This window comes from Musa acuminata, chromosome BXJ3-4 (assembly GCF_036884655.1).
Source record: "Musa acuminata AAA Group cultivar baxijiao chromosome BXJ3-4, Cavendish_Baxijiao_AAA, whole genome shotgun sequence".
Taxonomy (NCBI): domain Eukaryota; kingdom Viridiplantae; phylum Streptophyta; class Magnoliopsida; order Zingiberales; family Musaceae; genus Musa; species Musa acuminata.
Genome location: NC_088352.1, coordinates 9,557,689 through 9,576,741, shown reverse-complemented (window position 1 = coordinate 9,576,741; position 19,053 = coordinate 9,557,689). Strand labels below are relative to the sequence as shown.

The 19,053-nt window shown below is 37.7% G+C and overlaps 2 protein-coding genes across 12 annotated transcripts; one reads left to right on the top strand and one right to left on the bottom strand.

Moving 5' to 3' along the window:
- Window positions 1-280: 280 nt before the first annotated feature.
- LOC135583394 (ACT domain-containing protein DS12, chloroplastic-like) lies at window positions 281-4,354 on the bottom strand. Of its 5 annotated transcripts, none has more exons than XM_065145016.1 (10): window positions 3,910-4,352; window positions 3,466-3,571; window positions 3,273-3,398; window positions 3,051-3,145; window positions 2,752-2,836; window positions 2,579-2,638; window positions 2,007-2,062; window positions 958-1,063; window positions 798-881; window positions 281-661 (listed from the first exon to the last, which is right to left on the bottom strand). In XM_065145016.1, exons 1-10 carry the CDS (start codon window positions 4,041-4,043, stop codon window positions 599-601), a joined length of 915 nt encoding a protein of 304 aa, XP_065001088.1. In that variant the 5' UTR covers window positions 4,044-4,352; the 3' UTR covers window positions 281-598. The 5 variants fall into 5 exon arrangements, with proteins under 5 accessions (XP_065001088.1, XP_065001089.1, XP_065001090.1 ...); XM_065145017.1 differs by having other exon boundaries at window positions 813-881; window positions 3,910-4,350; XM_065145018.1 differs by having other exon boundaries at window positions 3,466-3,523; window positions 3,910-4,345.
- Window positions 4,355-5,497: 1,143 nt separating this feature from the next.
- On the top strand, window positions 5,498-11,934 carry LOC135583391 (uncharacterized). 7 transcript variants are annotated; one of them, XM_065145010.1, is made up of 9 exons: window positions 5,498-5,874; window positions 6,629-6,804; window positions 8,038-8,102; window positions 8,228-8,317; window positions 8,444-8,599; window positions 10,344-10,457; window positions 10,990-11,119; window positions 11,194-11,357; window positions 11,608-11,934. In XM_065145010.1, exons 1-8 carry the CDS (start codon window positions 5,762-5,764, stop codon window positions 11,301-11,303), a joined length of 954 nt encoding a protein of 317 aa, XP_065001082.1. In that variant the 5' UTR covers window positions 5,498-5,761; the 3' UTR covers window positions 11,304-11,357; window positions 11,608-11,934. The 7 variants fall into 7 exon arrangements, with proteins under 7 accessions (XP_065001082.1, XP_065001081.1, XP_065001084.1 ...); XM_065145009.1 differs by having other exon boundaries at window positions 8,228-8,329; XM_065145012.1 differs by lacking the exon at window positions 11,608-11,934 and adding an exon at window positions 10,676-10,778 and having other exon boundaries at window positions 8,228-8,329; window positions 11,194-11,330.
- The last annotated feature ends 7,119 nt before the right edge of the window (window positions 11,935-19,053 follow it).

Sequence of the window (19,053 nt, the reverse complement as noted above, 5' to 3'; positions counted from 1 at the left end):
TTCTTGTGTCTGTGAGTGTGTGTGTGTGTGTGTGTGTGAGAGAGAGAGAGAGAGAGAGAGAGAGGTTTTCTTGATCATCATCTGGTCATCAGATAAACCTTCCTCAGTCAACTCCTAGTTTGAGAAAATTTGAGATTGCAATGGCTTTATAGGAAGAAGATGTCACTTATGCAAGTGATCAATCAGTTCCCTGGCTTTCACCATGTGATACAAGAACAAAGAAGTGCTTTTCTCAGCTGCAATCTGCATTTCTCTGAGATCTAAACCAGCAGTTCAACCATTGTTTCTGATTACGATCACCATCTCGTTGTTAATTAGCTTTCTTAAAAAAAAATGTCACAACGAGATCGAACAGATGAATTATCACTCCTTGAAGAATTACTGCAACAACTCAAGAAGAAAATGATGTTTGTTCCCAATGATCCATTGGAAGGATGGCATTGATCTATGCTTCTCCTTGAAAAGATTGGCTGCAGATTGAGAAAACAGATGGATTCGATATAGGATTTGTAAGCCTCCTGCATTGACACCAACTGTTTGGGTATGAAAAGAGGTGTTCGATTTGCGATATATATATATCTGTAAACTCTGAAAATGCCTAAAAGCTTGCTTCCTCTGTCGTAGGCCTCCTCAAGAAATAACGCAAGCTGTTTGAGAGAACCTATTTAACACATCAAAGAGGAGATTGCCATCAGTTCAGCTCTCAAATTGTGACAACACTGTAGAAATGCAGATGTCAGCCAAGTAGTGAATTCTGTAATAGACATGTATCGGAAAATTTGGAGTAGAAACATAACATTAGAGAAGATCACCAGTTGCAAAGGCTTAATGATTGGTTTCCCTTTGTAGCTGATATGGAACTTTGCTTTAGCCAACAGTCCCTAGTGAGAGAAAGAGAGTTCATATCATAGAGTACATGGTATGTGAATACAATTATTTGAACTGAAAAGATTATGCCTCAGTGTCGAACTCTCCAGACTGGACTGCGATGTCTATGTCTGTGATGATCTTGACAAGATCAACCAGCAACCCAGGATAGTCGGCTGTCTCGACAACAAGTAAGCTGAATGGAAAGTAGTGAATGCACATCAATTATGGAGTGTTTTCTTAGAGATAGCTTTCTAGTTTAATCTTTCATAGCCTATGAAGAGACTTCAAATGCTTATTGTATTCTTCACATGCATCACAAAGTGTGCTTCATACTATGATTTGCTTTGTTTTGGTATAATGACTAAAAGTTAAGTTGATCCTTCAATTATGCAGTGTCAAACAATGCAAATTAAGGTGCTAAACAAAGTGAGATATCATGTTTATTCTCGGTTCTCTTCTCTCTTTAGGATTTGGCCAAATAACTGATACTCAAACAAAGTTTCTTACGACCTCACTTCACAGAAGTAAAGCAAAATTACACTCATGACAATTCTGCTTTAAACATTGTTTGGTCACATTCTTCGAAACACTCCTATGGGATACAATCTACTATCAAAGAAGTAATGTATTTCACTTTTAAGGCATGCAAAAACAAGATAAAACAAGTTAAATTTCTCAAAATGTAGTCTGAAGTAATTTTTGCATGTCGAGGAAATATCCGCTACTAACCAAAAGAAATGAGCTAATATTGAAGAAATGGATCAAAGATGCTTCCATACAGATAACAAGTGATATTTGTGGTTAAATTGGAGTTAGATATCATGAATTTTATGTAATTTTGGCCTTGAAAACAATAAGTTATATGACTGTTCTTGGTTGGCCATTGTTAGTGCCCAGAACAGACTTTAGCGGCGGGAAATAATCCATGAAATTGACCACAAGTAGTTGGAATATTACGAATTGTTGTTGATATTGTTGTGAAAATTAATAGGACTAAGGAGACGGAAATTAGATAATCCAAAATATTAGCAACCTAGTATCACAACATGAACATATGTCTTCCTTTACCATAAGAGCGCAAACTAGTGTCTCTATGAATCACAAATCCAATGAAACAGTAACTCAAATATGCATACCTTCGATCAGGTCCATCATCATAAACATCGATATGGGTAGCAATATCCACATCAACCTGAACACGTAAAGCAAGCATAAGAATTGTGGTTTTTGAGAACCAGAAACTCGGAAACTAAATAATGAGAGACTCAGTATCTCATTGACAAAATACAAGTTACCATTAGGACCATGATATGTGCTACAGAATATAATTATGCAGCTTAACTCAACCCTTTGTTTGCCTCTAATAGTCAGCAAGGACACAACAAATGGATCATGATAATAAACAATATCTCTGGGGAAGCATGGCAGAAGATGAAATTGTGTGATTGTGCTATTCAGACAAAAAAGAGGAAGTTGGGTGTGTAATGCTAGACAGGAGAACTGCAAACCATAAGTGAAGAACTTGAATGAACAGTTCAAATTAGTCATGAGTAGTGTAAACATCCTCTTTGCATGGTCAGAGAGCACAACAAACAAAAAGAGAGTGAAAATTTTCCAGAATATATAGGCACTTGGCACAACGATAGAAAATAATGTTTTTTGGTCCATCTACATAGAATCCATAATTTTACATATGAAATGAGAGTACCTCTTGTCCAGGAGGCTCAACTCCAAATGCTGCTCCCATTGCCAATTGGCTGCTAGACTCCTGAAAGAACCAATAGAAGTATCCATCAGACGAAACAGGGAAACTATTTCGATATATTTCACTCGACTAATCGAAGATGAAAATTATAGTGCAAAGCACCAATTAATGGTTACCGGGTGATACTCAAGCATATTGTTTATAATTGTCAAGCGTATTGCTTCTAGCAACTCTGGATCATCGACTTTGCGGCCGGTAGACCTACATAGCCCCCATGCACTGAACTTAGCATCACTGATGCATATAAACTACTGCAAGAACCAAAGCTAATGTTGATGTGTGACCAACAGCAATGCTTCATCAACCACAGCTATTGTAGTTTGCAAACAATGGCAAAAAAAACATAGAAATAATCTAACAATATTCAGAACACAATCTCAAATACAAAATGATAATGGTATATGAGAAAGCTTACGCTCTAGTTATCGCAAACTTGTTGTGCTTCCCAGAAGAATCCAAATATACGTTAGCCTTGACAACATTTAGTCCTAGATTCTTAAGGGACTTCATCTTCACGATAGATGGAAAAAAAAATGTCAGCTTTCCGTGAAATAACACGAAGAAGAATGATACTGCCTATCCAATGCCTGCAGCTATGTCCTGATTATTTAAGGGCAAAGCGGATACAGTAACATACAGTGTCAAGAAGAGACCCGAGTCGGTCGCCAAAGGTTATCTCAACGATAGTTGCATCCGGATCTGAGTCCTGATCTATGATAACTTTGGGAGTAGGAACTGTGTCGGTTTCATTAGAATTCCCATCCTGTTAACCCAAAAATTATGTGATCACAGATGCAATTTGATAATTGAACTGAACTGAGATTTCTTACCTCAACAGTTTTTGGAGATGCTGCTCTAGGAGCAGTTATAGCAGCATCAGAATGATATCTAGAAATCCAAAATATCAAAATCAGCAGCATTGAATCAGAATCTAATCTGGAACAATTTTAGCAGTAAAATGCCAAAGTTATTACATTTAATGCTTAGAGTCAAAAGTAGACACTTATAAAGTACCAAACACCATATAGCTCAGAAGGCAAGAAGAATAGACTTGATGCTTACAAATTGAAGCCAAATATGCAACCAATCGAACAGTAGATGTCAAATAACCAGCAGTCATGCACAAAAGCAATTCTCTTAAAAATTGGAATCAAGGAGCGCTACATTCACCGTGATATTTGCATGAATCATCAAACAAAAACATAACTTTCGATCCTAATAATCACAGCAAGAAGATTTGACGCCACTGACTGCAACAGAAACCGAGGAAAAACCTGATCTTTGAGGGGATTGGAGCCGCGAAGAGGGAGCAGCGGAGGGAACAGCACCGAGGGACCGGCAAGCCGCACTCTGCCGCCCTCGTGCTCGGGATCAGTCGAAGGATCCCAGAAGCCACGGCGACCGCCATCGTTCCTCCTCTTGTTTAAGAAGAATAAGAGAACCAGCAGCTCGGTAACCCCGCAAGACACTACCTTTGAAGCTCTACACCTCTTTGCTCAGGCTTATTGGCTGTGCACTAAAGGGGAGCAGAGGAGGGGAGGGTGGATGTCCATGTCTCCCAGGAACCATCATCCAACCATACAAATATCACCCCTACCTGTCTCTGTCTGCCCCTTCCCCAAAATCCTCTCCATTTCCATTTCCATTTCCATAATTAAAGGAAAAAGGAAGAGGAGGGAGAGAAGCCACCCACCATTGTCCACAGATTCTTCTTGCATGTGGGGAGAAGATAATGATAAGAAATAATCGGCTTGAAGATGATAAAATGACTGCACTGCAACAACAAAGCTTGTCTTATTAGTCTGTCACTGCAACTTGCAGGTGCTTTCTGTAGCATATACTGCAATCCATGTTCATTCCATGCATTTATTTCCATCCTTTTGATATCTTGGAGAGATTTTTCATTCCAAGTAAAGAGGAAAGAAATCTTTGATGGCTGTTAGAGGAGTATATTTCAAGATAATTATTAGTTTAATGATTCAACTTTGCTGGTTTATCAAAGAAGGTGAGTAATATCTAAATATGTGTTTTCATAATAAAAAAAGTGAGTTATAAAAAAAATAGTGAGTTATGAGTAAAGTATTAATGAAAATAAATAATATATAGGGTGAATTTAAGAAATATATTTTTGTCATCACATTTTGAAAACTTTTTAGTACCTGAAATACCTTTCGTTATTTATCTTTTTTTTTTCTTCTGGATCTATTTATAGGGTGAATCAATTCAGTTATAATATTTTTTATTAAAATTATATAAAAATATTATAATTTTATTTATATTATAATATTTTTAATATTATTAAAAATATTATAGCACTGAACCAATTCATGAATATATATATATATATATATATATATATATATATATATATAATTAGTTGTCAAGTTAAGCATATCACTAAAAAATATATAGAATTCTCAAAAGTCCTAAGGGATTTTTTTTAATTCATCATAATATATAATAATCATATGACAACATAACTTATTTATTTCATGATCTTCAAACAAATTTTTTTCTTTATTTTTTAGTTTTTTATAAAGAAAAAGAAGAAGCTTATTTCATTTATATTTGTCATAAACTAATACAAGTCTTTCTAATTACATATTACCTCTTATAATTAATTATTTTTTAAAAAATTATATTAAGATTTATATATTTATGATAATAAAATATTTAATTTCATTCCTTTTTATTTAAGATTTATGTAATAAGATTTACATAAATCTAATTTTCATCAGTAAAATTAGAAAAAAAAGGTTAAATATTTTTTATAAATACAGAAAATATAAATATAATTTTTAAAAATATAAAGGGGATCGAGATTAGCCCTAAACTAATACGAGTCTTACTTATTAACCGCGTCAAAAAATTTCAACTTCACCCTCATTGGGCTCAACGGAAGTCGATCGCGCGAGTTGCCGCTCCGGATCAAAATCGAAACCCTAGTCTCGACTCTTGTTGCTAATTCTTGCTTCGATTCTCTCGCCATTCTTCCATTGCGACGAGGAAAGTTGAGATCTGCTCTGGATTCTCTGTGATTTTTCCTCTTCTTTCTTCGTCTGCCGCGATCGCTGCCTTCGAGAAGGGATTGGTTGCAGAAGGAGAGGAGGATAAGGAGTGGTGTGCATGCGCCGGTTGCTACGCGGGGATATGTTGCCCCTACCATCTAACTTGGTTTCTCGTCATCTCGTGGTCTCGTCTCTGCCTTCTTTGCCGCCGGCGCCGCTTCCATTGCGGAGGTGCTCTGCACTCTTTTAATTTTGTCTCTTGTTGTTGCATCTTTCTATGAGCTCGGTTCAAAAGTCTAAACTCTATCAATTTCTCTGAAAGCGTCGGAAGTTATGAGCTTGAACCGCTTTTATTGTTATCAAAAGCTTAACTATGATCAACAAGGATTGGAACTTTTATGATGGAATGAATAGGAAATAGGAGTAACATTCTATGCTTGCTTTAGGTTTCTATAAGTCTGTATATTGGGGTGATTTTTGAGTTGATCTCTCTATACAATGGATTCTGATCAAATTTATTGATTTGTGCTTGATTAGAAAATATGATTTTGAGTATTCTTTTGATGGAAACTAGGTCTGAAATTATTGGGGTTAGCTAGTCTAAATTGTGTTCAAGAGGATGCAGCCAGGAAGAAATCAAGTCAAAACTCTCCTTTTTTATCAGTAATTTGTATGATGAAAGTTCAAACCTCTAGGATGGGTTAGATGGAAAAAGTTGTGAATGAGCTGATTTTCATTAATTTTTATAAATATGTAGGCTTGCACAATAGATATTCTGATGGCTTGGTGGTACATTTTTTTTTGCATTAATGCATTTGCACATAGAAATATCTATCCCCTCAATTTTCACATTAGCGTTTTTTTGGCAGTGAGAGAGATTAATACAATATAAAATGAGCAATTGCAGTTCTGAGAATGATTTAGTGATGTTGTTGAGTTCTATGGACGTGCTTCATTGAAATGTATTTTTTTCATTACTTTGCAGGGAGGCACATCTTTGGTATATAGTGCCTAATGAGCTAGAGGATACTTCCTTACTGCAAGATTATATGGAGCTTCTATCTCCTTGTGAAAAAGAAAATGTTCTATCTATCAAAGGAGAAGCACTTAAAAAATGTGCTATACTATCTCGTGTGTTGGTCAGGACCACTCTTTCAAGATGTATATGCCCTTTTTCTTCCTTAAAATTATTGTTTTTTACCTGGGAAAAATGCACCTGTTTGAGCCATTTCTATTCTTTTAAGGGTCTTTCAGTTATGAGCTAAGTATATTCTGGTCTTGTTATAGGTCTATAAGGTGCTAATTCAGTCACTTACCTTCTCATTAAAATATATATATATATATATATATATATATATATAATCATATGTTGCCTGTTTAGGAATTAGAACTCATAGATTCATGAAGGGAATATTTTGACATAATTATTAAAGATGAAAATGATAGACATTTTGAGAAGTCATTCCGATCTGTTGATTTCCATGCTTTCATGCTCTCTTCAAGTCTTTACCAGTAGAGGCCTAACTAGTAGGAGATGTTGAGTAGTTACAACTTACATGTAATTTCTTCTCAAATATAAATTTGTCAATGTCTCAAAGTAAGAGGGGGAAACTGGAGATACTCCATATGTTTTGTTCTTTGGTGCAGTCCAACTGATGTAAAATAAAAACAAAAATGCATAGCTTTATTACTTACTCATTTGATCATATTTATGTCAGTGAATGGTGAGGCCAATCTTTTAACCATTTTTCTGTCAACAAATGATGACATTAGTAAACTGACCAATGTACCATGGAGCTAATTGTTTTATCTGTAAAAGACTTCAATTTTCAGTTAAGCTGTTCAGTTGTTGATTTCAAGTAGCTCCATGTCACTTATATTTGACTTGTATATTGGTTATTGTTTAAAAAGTAAATGAGATTACACTATTTAGTATCAAAATATCAACCATGCCAATTGTGAAGTTGTTCATCCTTGAACATGTTCTGTCCTGGATTCTATTCTGTTGATCTAATTTACAAATTTATGCAATTAAGTGGTCGATACAACCTTCGTTTACATTCCTTAACAGCTCTGTCTCTTGTCTTCCTTACTCTATGTATATTGCACAAATTGTATTTTATGCCATGGTTCCTGTATGAACTGAATAATTAAAAATGAACTCCTCACTTTGTCTTGCAATTATTTTTGTGTCTGGCATGACACTCTATAATTAACAAAATCAAGAACTTTTTTATGTGCTCTTCTTTTTACCTCTTATGATTTTATATTGTTCTGAAAATCTGTAGCATGCTTCTAGGGAAAACCATTATTGCTTTTATTTTATATGCAGATTTAGAAACATAAATATATTTTCAATCACTAAAGATGGAAGTCTTTTTGATGTTAGATTAGATACTGATTGTAAAGTGAATCCAAGATTGTTCAAGTTCAGGAAGAACAGATTTGGAAAGCCTGAGGTAAGCCAAGTTATGGCCATTTCTGCATGAACATTTTTATTGATTTTTTTTTTTTGTGAGAACAGAATTCTAGTTATAGTGGACTATTGTTAAGTTGTTGACATAACTAAAAATATCTCAAACAGGTAGAACATCAAAATGGTTGTCTCTGGGTTCCACCATCCTTGCAATTTAATATTTCACATACATCCTCCATGATTGCTTGTGGCGTCACGGTAGATGTGCCTGTAACTTCTGATCCCTTTCACTTACCATAGTTTGCTATTGGAACTTCCATATGTTGTGTTACTCTGTAGTGTCATAGATGACAAATTTGGATGTTGGTTTCTTCTGTATTACAGATTGGCATTGACATCGAAGAAAAACGAAGGAAACCAGTTAATAACATATTGTCTCTAGCTCACCGTTATTTTTCCCCTTATGAAGTTCAATATTTGGCTTCTTTTATGGACCCTGAGAGTCGGCAAAGTGAGTTTCTTAGACTGTGGACCCTTAAGGTAAGTAAGACTTCTGTAATCCTATCTTCTGTGACCTTAAATGTTTCAGTTTGACTATTCTTGTTTTTCACATTTATACGACATATTTGTTTCTGCACATTGTTATCGAGTGCTATCTTAGCAGCTAGTTTCCTACCAGACAAAACTTCTTATGTTGACCAGCATAATGGTATTATTGGATTTGTATCGTGCCTGTGAGGAAATCCTATCTTCAAAGAGAAGTCCCTGACAAATTTGACATTTTTTTAATCTACAACTGAAATGAGCATATAGCAACTGGAAGCCTCCTTCGTTTTTGTTCAACGGTCAAGGGTTGTTTTTTCCTTGAGTAAATTGGTCAGAATCAGTTTGTCATTTCGTCAATTGATAATGGTGAAACACTTTCAGATTCATTATGTACTTTAAAAAATCTTATCAAAAGAATCTTAAGATGCTGAATTTGATTAAATCTGTCCTGCGATGGGGACAAAAGAAGCAGAGGCTTTTACTTCTATTAGTGATCAAAAGGAAGATGAATAATCCGTTAATAACAAAGGGCAACATAGGTTTCTACAATAGCCCAAAAGTTAGCCATACACTAGCGCAAACAGAAGAAATTATATGTTAAAAGAAGGGCAAGAAACAAGATCCAAGTGTATCTGATATTTTCAGTTGTGCCAGTTTTGTTTCACAACTAATATGGAGATAGGCAGTATTTTTACTTGCCACTGTTTAAAGATAGTATAAATGGTTCCTGCTCACGGATTTGTACTTCCATATGGTTGAATTTGGTTGGTAGTTCAGGTGGTTTGCTACAACGCTGCTTTTGATCTTTTTTTTTTTATTAGAGATGATGTTTTCACCAATCTTTAATTTAAAGTTTGAGATAAGATGACACTTGAGATTCTCTCTGAGAGCATATTGGCATTTTGATACACTGCCTCAAGCAATCAAAGTGCAAATTCTTCTGTTCATTAAAAGGCTTGATGCTTTATTTTGTTAGATTTATCCGTCTTGTGGCGCATGCTAAAAATCTAGTATTTCATATGCCCAATCCTAGTTAGTCATCCAATCCACAATGCTATCTGACTTTTCAATTAAACTTGTTTCTTCTGTGGCTTATGCATTAAATTTGTCTTCGAGAATTGTAGCTACAGCTGTCTGGTGAGTTTTCAATGTGATTGCTCACTGAGAGATGTATTGTTGTTTTGGATCTCAGTTCAATACCGGTTTTGTTAATAACAGGTCTGGTATGGTACTCGTATATCAATCTATGCCCGACATGACCTGAAAAAATAATTAAAAAATAATTATCGTTAGATACCAATTTGTATGCACCATACAGATTGGATCGAATCCATACTTGTGACAATTGTTTTGGTTATAGCTAATATGCCTGATATGTGTTTTGTAAAACTAATGTGCTTTTATCATATTTCAGTCTTTTACTTTTGTTTGTAGTTAATTCTGCTTTTTAGTATTTACTACTATTCTTTTGATTTTTTAGCTTCTTTTAAGGTTGGAATTGAAACCAAAATAATAAGAAAAATAATTCATATGAAAGATAAAACATGTACTACAGCAAGCTTATTGGAGCAAAAAGAATCTGCCTTGGTGATCCTCCTTGCCATTTTCTGTTAATAAAAGCTACAATAAAAATCTGATAAAAATATAAATGAATTTTGAAAGAACAGAAAAAGAACATGGAGAGAAAACGGAGCTTGCTGCATATTTAAGCTATAAATTTTGTCATGTTTACTTGCAGGAAGCCTATGTTAAAGCTCTTGGAAGGGGCTTTTCTGGTGCACCCTTCAGGGATTTTACAATTCGGTTTGAAAAAAGCACAGACTCAGTAGTTCCTGAGCGACCAAAATCAGAAGTATGTTATAATTTTCTTCATTAACCTTTAGTATTGTCTCTATTTTTGTTCATATGCATCGATTGCTTTATTAGTGAGGATAACAGAAACTTGGATTTTGTGCATTTCTTTTGGGAGTTCTACTGTATGATGATTATTTAGGAATAAGGGGTTTGAACAGGGCTTGAAACATGTACTTTTGAGGTTTCTGGAGGTCTTACTATGTGGCATTCATGCAGGCAGGGAAGGAAGAGAGTCACCACAGCATCAAATGCTTCAAAGCCATCGGATATAAGTGCTCTTTTGCATATATGTGTGCTCCTATGCATGCTTCTATGCACAGTAATACCTCTAGAAACCCCAAAAGAATGCAATTAAATCCTATTCAAATCCTCTGTGGGGCAAATATTAATTATGTAACAAAAATAATCTGAAAAATGCATAATTTCTTTTTGTTATTTGCAATTGCATTTCTTAGTTATTATAAAAGAAAAATTCCCATTACTGAGCAATCTATGCTTTCTCCATTTATGACATCCATTTATGACATTAGGAATTCAGAATAATGATTGACACAGCTTCTGATTCTGTAAACCTCACTGCTAACTGGCAATTTGCACTGGTTGAACTCTGTGGTTCTCATCTAGCTGCAATTTGCATGGAAAAGGATGAAAATATGCCAGGTAAATGCGAGATTGAAGCACCTTAATTAAGTCAAAATTACCTTCATTTTTATTACATCATTGGTTTGCCGCAGGCACAGAACAAGAATTCCTTAAGTTAAAGGTCTGGAAGACTCTTCCATTCGTAGAAGACAAATGCATGTCACAAACAGATGCAGTGATAAATATTAGTGGATTATGTTGAACTATTCTTATGTTGCCGCCAAAATATTGTGTGAAGAAGTGAAAGGGATGACAGGTAATTAATTTTCTTCAGAAGCTACCTATGGAAGATTTTGTTTGCCTAAAGATTTCAGTATTTTAGTTTTCATGTTAAAGCATATCTACAGTTTCCTTGATGTTATGTCCTTAGTACTGTTATACAAAGTTCAAGTTCAAATCTTCCTATATAAATGTTTTAACTTAATTTTTTCTGGTTTAAGGGAGTTGTAGCTATAAATGGGTTCTTATCTAACTTCGTCTAAATGTTTGCCTGTTTCTGGTTTAAGGGACGATCATATTCAGAAGAAGCGGGTAATTCCATTCTCAAATTTCTATTAATTTGAAGGTGGTCTACGAGGAAGTCACAGAAAGAGAATCTGTCTGCTCTCAGAGGTTTTCTTTTATCCCGACTTGTCTAGTCCCAAAACTTGCTTCGCATTCTCTCTTGCTGTTCTTTTCTCTCCGTTCCATCTCTATATAAAGCCTAAAACTACATCAAGCAGACACCTCAGAAATGAGCGGACCTCGTTGTTCTGTTTTATTCCTTTGTTTCTGGTCAACTCATCTGCTCTTTCTCTGTGCCAATAAAAAATAGCCTTAGGTTCTTATCTTTAGTGAGATTATGAAATGTTATTAGGAAGAAAAAAAAGGAAATGAAAAACTAAAGTACATGTTTCAATGAGAAAGCATTTTGGGTATTCCAAAGAGAAAAAGAAACTTGTTATTGGCAAATTATTATTCATAATTTTTTTTATAAAGATAATATAATATAATAATTATTATTTATAATAATTTGATTAATTTTTTATAAGATAATTATAAAATCAATAATATTTTATGGATATGAGTGTTAGGCAGTTAAAAGATAACATATAAAAAAGTTATGAGAATGTTGAGATGGATGTATATATTTATTTATGAATACCAAAGTATTATTTCGATAGAAGATAGATAAAATAAAATAAAATAATTTAAAATGATATGAATATGTGTTTAGGAGAATCATTGAAAAAGGTGAAATAATTAATATTAATATACGAAATTAAAAATGATCTAAAAAGATTTTTATAAAAATTATAAATAAGAATTTAAATATTTTAAACTTAATTAAATATGAGTTTTTATATATCAACGATGGTGAAAGATTTATACAGTCGATTCTAAATAATTTATAATTTTATTATTATTATTATTATTATATTTACAATCCTTTAATTATTAATAATATTTTTATTTCATGAACCCTGTGCCCCACGTCATTTCTCTTGTTGTCCGATCTTATCAATGTCACTCGTGATTATAAAAATAAAAAGTAAAAAACAAGGAAGATGTTAAGGGAATTTATATTCAAATATTGTTTGTCGCTCGGGATTAATAGGAGAAGAAGAAAAATAAAAAACAGATGATGGTGATATTTATGTTATGTCATCGGTGGGAAAAAAAATGATACATTTATGTTCATTTGTGGTGTAGTATTTTAGAAATATCAAAAATTCTTAAAATAGAGTTATAAATAACAAAAAAAGATTTGTGAATAGAAATTGCCGGAAAAAAAAAAGAAATAGGTGATAAAACATTGCCATGCAGGGGTATTTCTGGAATTAAATATTGAGGATTTGTCGCCTCCCCTAATGCCCCTCCTCGCAAGATTAGCTTTACGAGACTATAGCTCACGTATGCGGCGGAGGCGCTCCCCAGCCCCGTGCAGCTCAGCGAGCGCAGCTGCGTCCACGTGCCCCGGCTCACGTCGCCTGCTGCCGCCTCGTTATGGCGCTCATGTCAATCGTCGCCGGCACCCGCACCGGCCCGAGCACGCAGAGGTACCACCTCGGGCGCTGTTCCGCACCGCCGCGCCTGCGACGGAGGGGGAGGGCCCTGTCGCGGCAGGCCGACACGTTCCTCAGCCTCCGATACTCCGCCCCAGAACCGGCGGCGCCGGTGGGAGCCTGCTGGGGTTTTGGCTCGTCTGAGGGAAGGTGCATCGAAGGTAAGGATCTTCCCGGCGAGAAAGACGGTGGCGGTGGCGCACATGGCGAGGGTAGAGCCGCCAGAGGTGAAGGAGGATAACTAGTAGGGGTCATCTCAAAAGTTGCGGCCTCCTTACTATCTCCATCCATCATCGTCCTTCTTCATTTTCATTGGCTAAACCAATCGAAAAGGCCATCAAATTCAATTCAAGTTTAGTTGACGATTGAACATGAAAGCTTTACTCAGAGAGAATTATTGTTGCCTTCTCATGAAAGATGGCCATCCTCAAGACCTATGGGCAGCAAAGCTTCACCAGAGGGCACCACAACTTTATCCTCGATGACACGAACAAGTGAGTGCCAAGTTTGGGTTGCAGTTTCCAATCATGATAAGATGATGATAAGGAATTGGGCGCTGAGGATAATGACGTGGAAACATTATGGAAGCAACTTTCCATCATGACATAATGGTTTGGGGAGAGTTATATATATATATATATATATATATAAAATCAGTGTAATTAAATTCCAACATTTCTTCTCACATGCCAATTAAATTAGATTATATTTGATATGTGAAACTGAGTCCAAATACAGGAATATCATATAAATATTAATTAAGTATTAAAATGAGATTAATAGTGCAAGTTAGATCCTTATGGTCTAAATATGATTAATAGTCTAAACAGGATATTTGTTGTAATGCTTATGTATGTTCATGTTTTTTGTATGGTCATACTTTGCACAATATGTAGAGGGACGGTCGAATTCTTAACTGTCCAATTTTAGTTGAGTTTTATGGTCATTTTAGGTTTTTAAATAAAGGTTTATCATGTGGACAATTGTGAGAGATATTCGGTCTGTAATGAACCATTTTGATCCTTTGTTATGTAATCGTCCGGAGCTTATAAAGTTTGTTTGTAATTTGCATTGGCTATGAAGTATTTTCCGAAATGATTACTTGTGGATCCCGAGTGAGACGTTTTCTCTAACCCGATTTATCTTTTGTAGGTCCTAGGGATCATAGGAGGTTTCGAGAAGACTAATATTTACGGACGAACACGCAAGGGTGCCGCACAACTTAGGCAAAACCAGCTAAGTTTGTGACAGATGGTATCAGATCGGGACAAGCCCTCATAGAAACACTTGGCATGCAAACGTAGGGGATCTAACGGGACTGCATTGAGGGTAGCCATTACGTGTGACCGTTTGGGGAAAAACAGGCATGAAGATATAGGGAAAAGGAGTCGCTCGGAGGAGCGGGCATCTAAGATTGGCATTCAGAGGAATAGCCAACCCTTCGCGTAAGAGGCACCACGAGAACAAGCAAGCTTGGAAGAATGCGTAGCGCACGAAGGTTGAGATAGCTGAGTTCGAGCTACGACTCGACGTTGATAACAATACTTGATGGTGCTCGAGGTAAGCGAGACGCTTGGTAAAGGATAAGACTATGCAAGGTGGAATTGGTCGCTCAACGATCGAAAGAGTTGTGCAAAACTCACATAGGTGAGAGGAATTGCTAACTCAAAGAATACAATACTCATGTAATGGCTTGTATACAGACGATGGAATGTTTGTGGCCATCCCAAGGCGATCAAAACTCGGCGCCATGGAGCATTGAAACTTTCTCTTTGACATGGGAAGGATACGTTCGTAGGAGGCTGAAGTGTGCAACGAGTTCAATATGTTGCTAGGCCTTGAGTGGTGCAGCGGGGGCTGTATTGACTTGGAGTCGCAATTTAGCAAATGTGTTTACAGGAGGCAAAACAATGCATAGTTTTTCAATAAGTCGGAATAGTCTAAGGGGATGGTGGTCTCCGAGACTTTTAGAGTGAAGGAAACGAAGAGAGATGTTACTCCAATGGGATAGATATCTAGGAGGGATAAGTCCCGGTTCTCTAGAGAGAGAATCATGTGCAATAGACCATACATGTTGATGAGGAGTACCTCAAAAATAATAACTCCATGAAGCTCAATGGATCGAGCGAGCGGTGATGAGTCGTCGTATGATCTCAATTGAGAGAATACATTGGTGGATGCATTGCGAGATCAAGTGGGGGAGTGACCCAAAGCAATACAAATGAAGGCATATTTGGAGTCAATATGGAGATCAGAGTCAATAGAGGGCTGACTCGTGAAATGGTGGGCGCGAGGGCCACCATCAACTCAATACAAAACGAGGAGTGGAGCAACTTTGGTGTAACTTGGCGAAGTACCCAAGCCGCATGAAGGGAGCCAACATAGAAGATGGAACATTGAACGGAGACACAGAGCTTTCATTAGACAGAGGTCAAGGGTATGAACTCTTGTAGAGGTAAGAGCGGGATCATGTTGTTCCATAGGTCCTTCATTCTGATGGAGTGGACTCATCTTGCATGGTACCAAAGACAAAAAGAGCTTCTGGGCACATGCACATTATCTCGGAGAAGCATTTGATGAACAAACTAAGGAGACTCAACTTGCGGAGGTAAAGTTGGGTTTAGAAGGCCTTGGCATGAGGCAAGAGGACGTGGAGGTGGGTACTCTTGAAGAATATGTCATAGTGCTGCCATTCAAGTTGTCATGAAGGAAGTGGTGCACAACAGAGATTGTGCTGGTAAGGGCAAAGGCCCAGGATCTAAACAATGGTACACTAATTTCAGCAAAGTCGATGGACTTCAGGAGCCACTAGGCGACGAACTATCCTAGAGCTATGTTTTGTCTGAGTGTGACCCGAGAGCAGGTGGACGAAGGTCGATTGCCAAAGAAGCGAATAAAATCGAAGATAGAAGAGGCATTGTGATATGTTACCAAAGGCCACACATATGGAGGGATCACAATTCGAGTTCATCCCACAAGTATCAGAATGCAATAGAGATGTCACTAAGAGGCGACATGGTGCAGCAGATCGTGGTGGAATAATTCGTGGTAATGCGATACACATGAATGTAGTCCCGTGAGGGACTATATCATACGGAGGTATGATCGGGAGCTATTGGGAGCTCCACTTCGATGAACAATACAACGGTAAGAAGGGCTATGAATTCAAGGAGTGAAGGTCATAATACCGCAGAGGCGGGTCTTCCGTGCGTGCATCGAATTTTACATCGGATGAAAGCCTTGGTCATTGGTATATAAGGGTTATGTACCACCAAGGGAAAAATATGAATGCAAATATCGGTGAGTCCCATAGAAGAGACTTGATCATGCAGAGGTATGATTGAAGCAATTGGAGAGTTAGACTACTCCAGAGCCTATATTCACTTAAAGGAGCCTAGCAAGTCAAAGGACAAAGTCAAGTAAGCGAACGTTGCTACCAAGGAAGCTAAGGAGAATAGAATCAGTGTAAACCCTACAACATGAAGGCAGAGGCCATGTATGTGAGTTGCAGTTTGTCTTTCCATCGACTAAGGGGAACTACTTGAAGAATACAGAGGTATTCAAGCAGGGGGTCAAAAGGGGCGAGGAAGTGACGACGAGTCTAGAGGGACTTAGCTACCCAAAACCAAGCATTAGTTAGAACGGAGGTGGACTCAAAGGAGTGCCACAGAGGTAGATTTACTGATCGTAGAGAAAAAGGATGTAGATGCGAGGTGAATGATAGTAGGGCCATGGGCATGACAGCACCATGGTACCGTAAAGGCAAGACTTCTGTGAAGTCATCGATCCCTTGCTCTCATGGAAGGAGAGCGCTTGGTCGTGAAAAGGGCCAAGGAGGTGAAGCATGCAGAGGTAAACTCTAAGTACCGAGACAAGGCTAAAGGGCAGTGGTCAAGGAACTTCGTTAGACTAGTGTCAATAAGTTTCTCATTAAGATAGCCGAAAGTGAAGGACTTCGGGTCGTGCAAGAGTGCACGACTAAGGAACGAAGCAAGCAGTACACGATGCTGTACCTTTGCTACTCAATGGAGTAGGCGACAGGGTTGATGAAGAAGATGGTACAATTCTATAGGCGACCAAAACTACAAGAGACTTACTCCAAGTTAGGGTGAAAACTTCCTACATTCCATAAGTTCGATGATATTGAGAAGGTGAATCACAATAACTAACTCAATGCAAGGAATGCAAACATTTCAAATACTTCAGAAGTGTGAGCAAAGACTAAGCGAAGGCCAGTAACCACCTCGATGTATGAAGTACAACCTTCAAAGAGGCAGAGAAGTCAAGTAACCTTTGTCTTCTAAACCCTTAAGAGAATGGGCGAAACCAAGTACCTAAATTCTCTTGTCTATCCAGCAGAGGTGCTTTATAAATGTTCAAAGACTATTCGAAGAAATCAAATGGAAGACAATAGTTGTCAAATCCTCACCAATGGTGATTAGTGCTACTGAGAGTAGATTACCCGCTTCATTTCCCAAGAAAATATCAATCGAAAGTGGAAGTGGTGTGAACCTACTTAGAAGTCACCATTAAGTGAAAGAAGAGTCGATGGAAAAATTTTATTATGGAGGAACGACCCAAAAACTTCAAATGTTTATGAGGCGATGCTTGTTAAAGCTCTAACAAACATCCACTCAGTTCAAGCAGCATGAGGCATTTGAGAGACTGGCGTATAGTAAGGATGGTCTTTTCCTTCATCTAAAGGATCTGTAAGAACCAATAAGGATAAACACAACTCAGCTAACCCCACATTAGAGTCAAAGTTATTGGTGAGTTGAAGCAGCATGGTGGATCAAAAGTTCGACTACTCCATAACAACAGCGGAGAGCAGTTGGGAGCCAAGATGTCACGGACAAACTTCTAAACAAGATATTTGATGTAATGCTTATGTATGTCCGTGTCTTTTGGCATATTCATGCCTTGTATAGCATGTAGAGGGGCGGCCGAAGGCTTAATAGTCCCATTTTAGTTGGGTTGGTGGCCTCTTTAGGCTTGTAAATAAAGGTTGTGTCATGTGGACACGTGCGAGAGATTCTCGGTCTGTAATGGACCATTTTTATCCTTTGTTGTGCAACTGTTCAGAGCTTGTAAAGTCTGTTTGCAATTTGCATTGTCTATGAAGTATTTTTCGGAGATGTTTGCTTGTGGATCCCGATTGAGGCGTTCTCTCTAACTCGTTCTCTCTTTTGTTGGTCCTAAGGGACAATGGGAGGCTTTGGGGAGGCTGACCTTTGCGGACGAACACACAAGGGTGTCGCACGACTTAGGCAAAACTAGCTAAGTCCGTGACAGATGGTATCAGAGCGGGACAAGCACTCATAGAAACACTTAGCATGCAAACGTGGGGGACCTAGCGGGGCTGCGTTGAGGGCAGTCAACACACGCGCGATTGTTTGGGGGAAAACGGGCATGGAGATTAGGGAAAAGGAGTCGCTCGGAGGAGCGAGCATCTGACATTGGCATTCAGAGGAATGGCCAACCCTTCGCGCAAGAGGCACCACGAGAACAGGTAAGCTTGGAAGAATACGGAGCGCACAAAGGTTGGGATAGTTCAGTTTGAGCTACGGCTCAACGTTGACAACTATACTTGATGGTGCTCAAGGCAAGCGAGGCGCTTGGTAAAGGATGAGACCATGCAAGGTGGAATGAGTTGCTCAGCGACCGAAAGAGTTGTGCAAAGCTCACAGAGGTGAGAGGAATTGCTAACTCGAAGAATTCGGTACTCATGCATGGGGGCTTGTATGCAGACGATAGAATGTTTGCGACCATCCTAAGGCGACCGAAACTCGGCGCCATAGAGCATTGAAACTTTCTCTTCGGCATGTGAAGGATACGTCCGTAGGAGGCTGAAGTGTGCAACGAGTTCAGCATGTTACTAGGCCTTGAGTGGTGCAGTGGGAGGTTGTA

What these genes read in the sequence shown, in the direction of transcription:
- LOC135583394 (XM_065145016.1), bottom strand. Translation starts at nt 4,043, where the DNA reads ATGGCGGTCGCCGTGGCTTCTGGGATCCTTCGACTGATCCCGAGCACG. An exon ending in TCGGGTCTCTTCTTGACACT is followed by an intron (nt 3,146 to 3,272) that starts GTATGTTACTGT and finishes TCTATCGTGAAG; the next exon opens with ATGAAGTCCCTTAAGAATCT. An exon ending in GATGATGGACCTGATCGAAG is followed by an intron (nt 1,064 to 2,006) that starts GTATGCATATTT and finishes CTTTCCATTCAG; the next exon opens with CTTACTTGTTGTCGAGACAG.
- LOC135583391 (XM_065145009.1), top strand. Translation starts at nt 5,762, where the DNA reads ATGCGCCGGTTGCTACGCGGGGATATGTTGCCCCTACCATCTAACTTG. An exon ending in ACAGATTTGGAAAGCCTGAG is followed by an intron (nt 8,103 to 8,227) that starts GTAAGCCAAGTT and finishes TATCTCAAACAG; the next exon opens with GTAGAACATCAAAATGGTTG. An exon ending in AAAGGATGAAAATATGCCAG is followed by an intron (nt 11,120 to 11,193) that starts GTAAATGCGAGA and finishes GGTTTGCCGCAG; the next exon opens with GCACAGAACAAGAATTCCTT.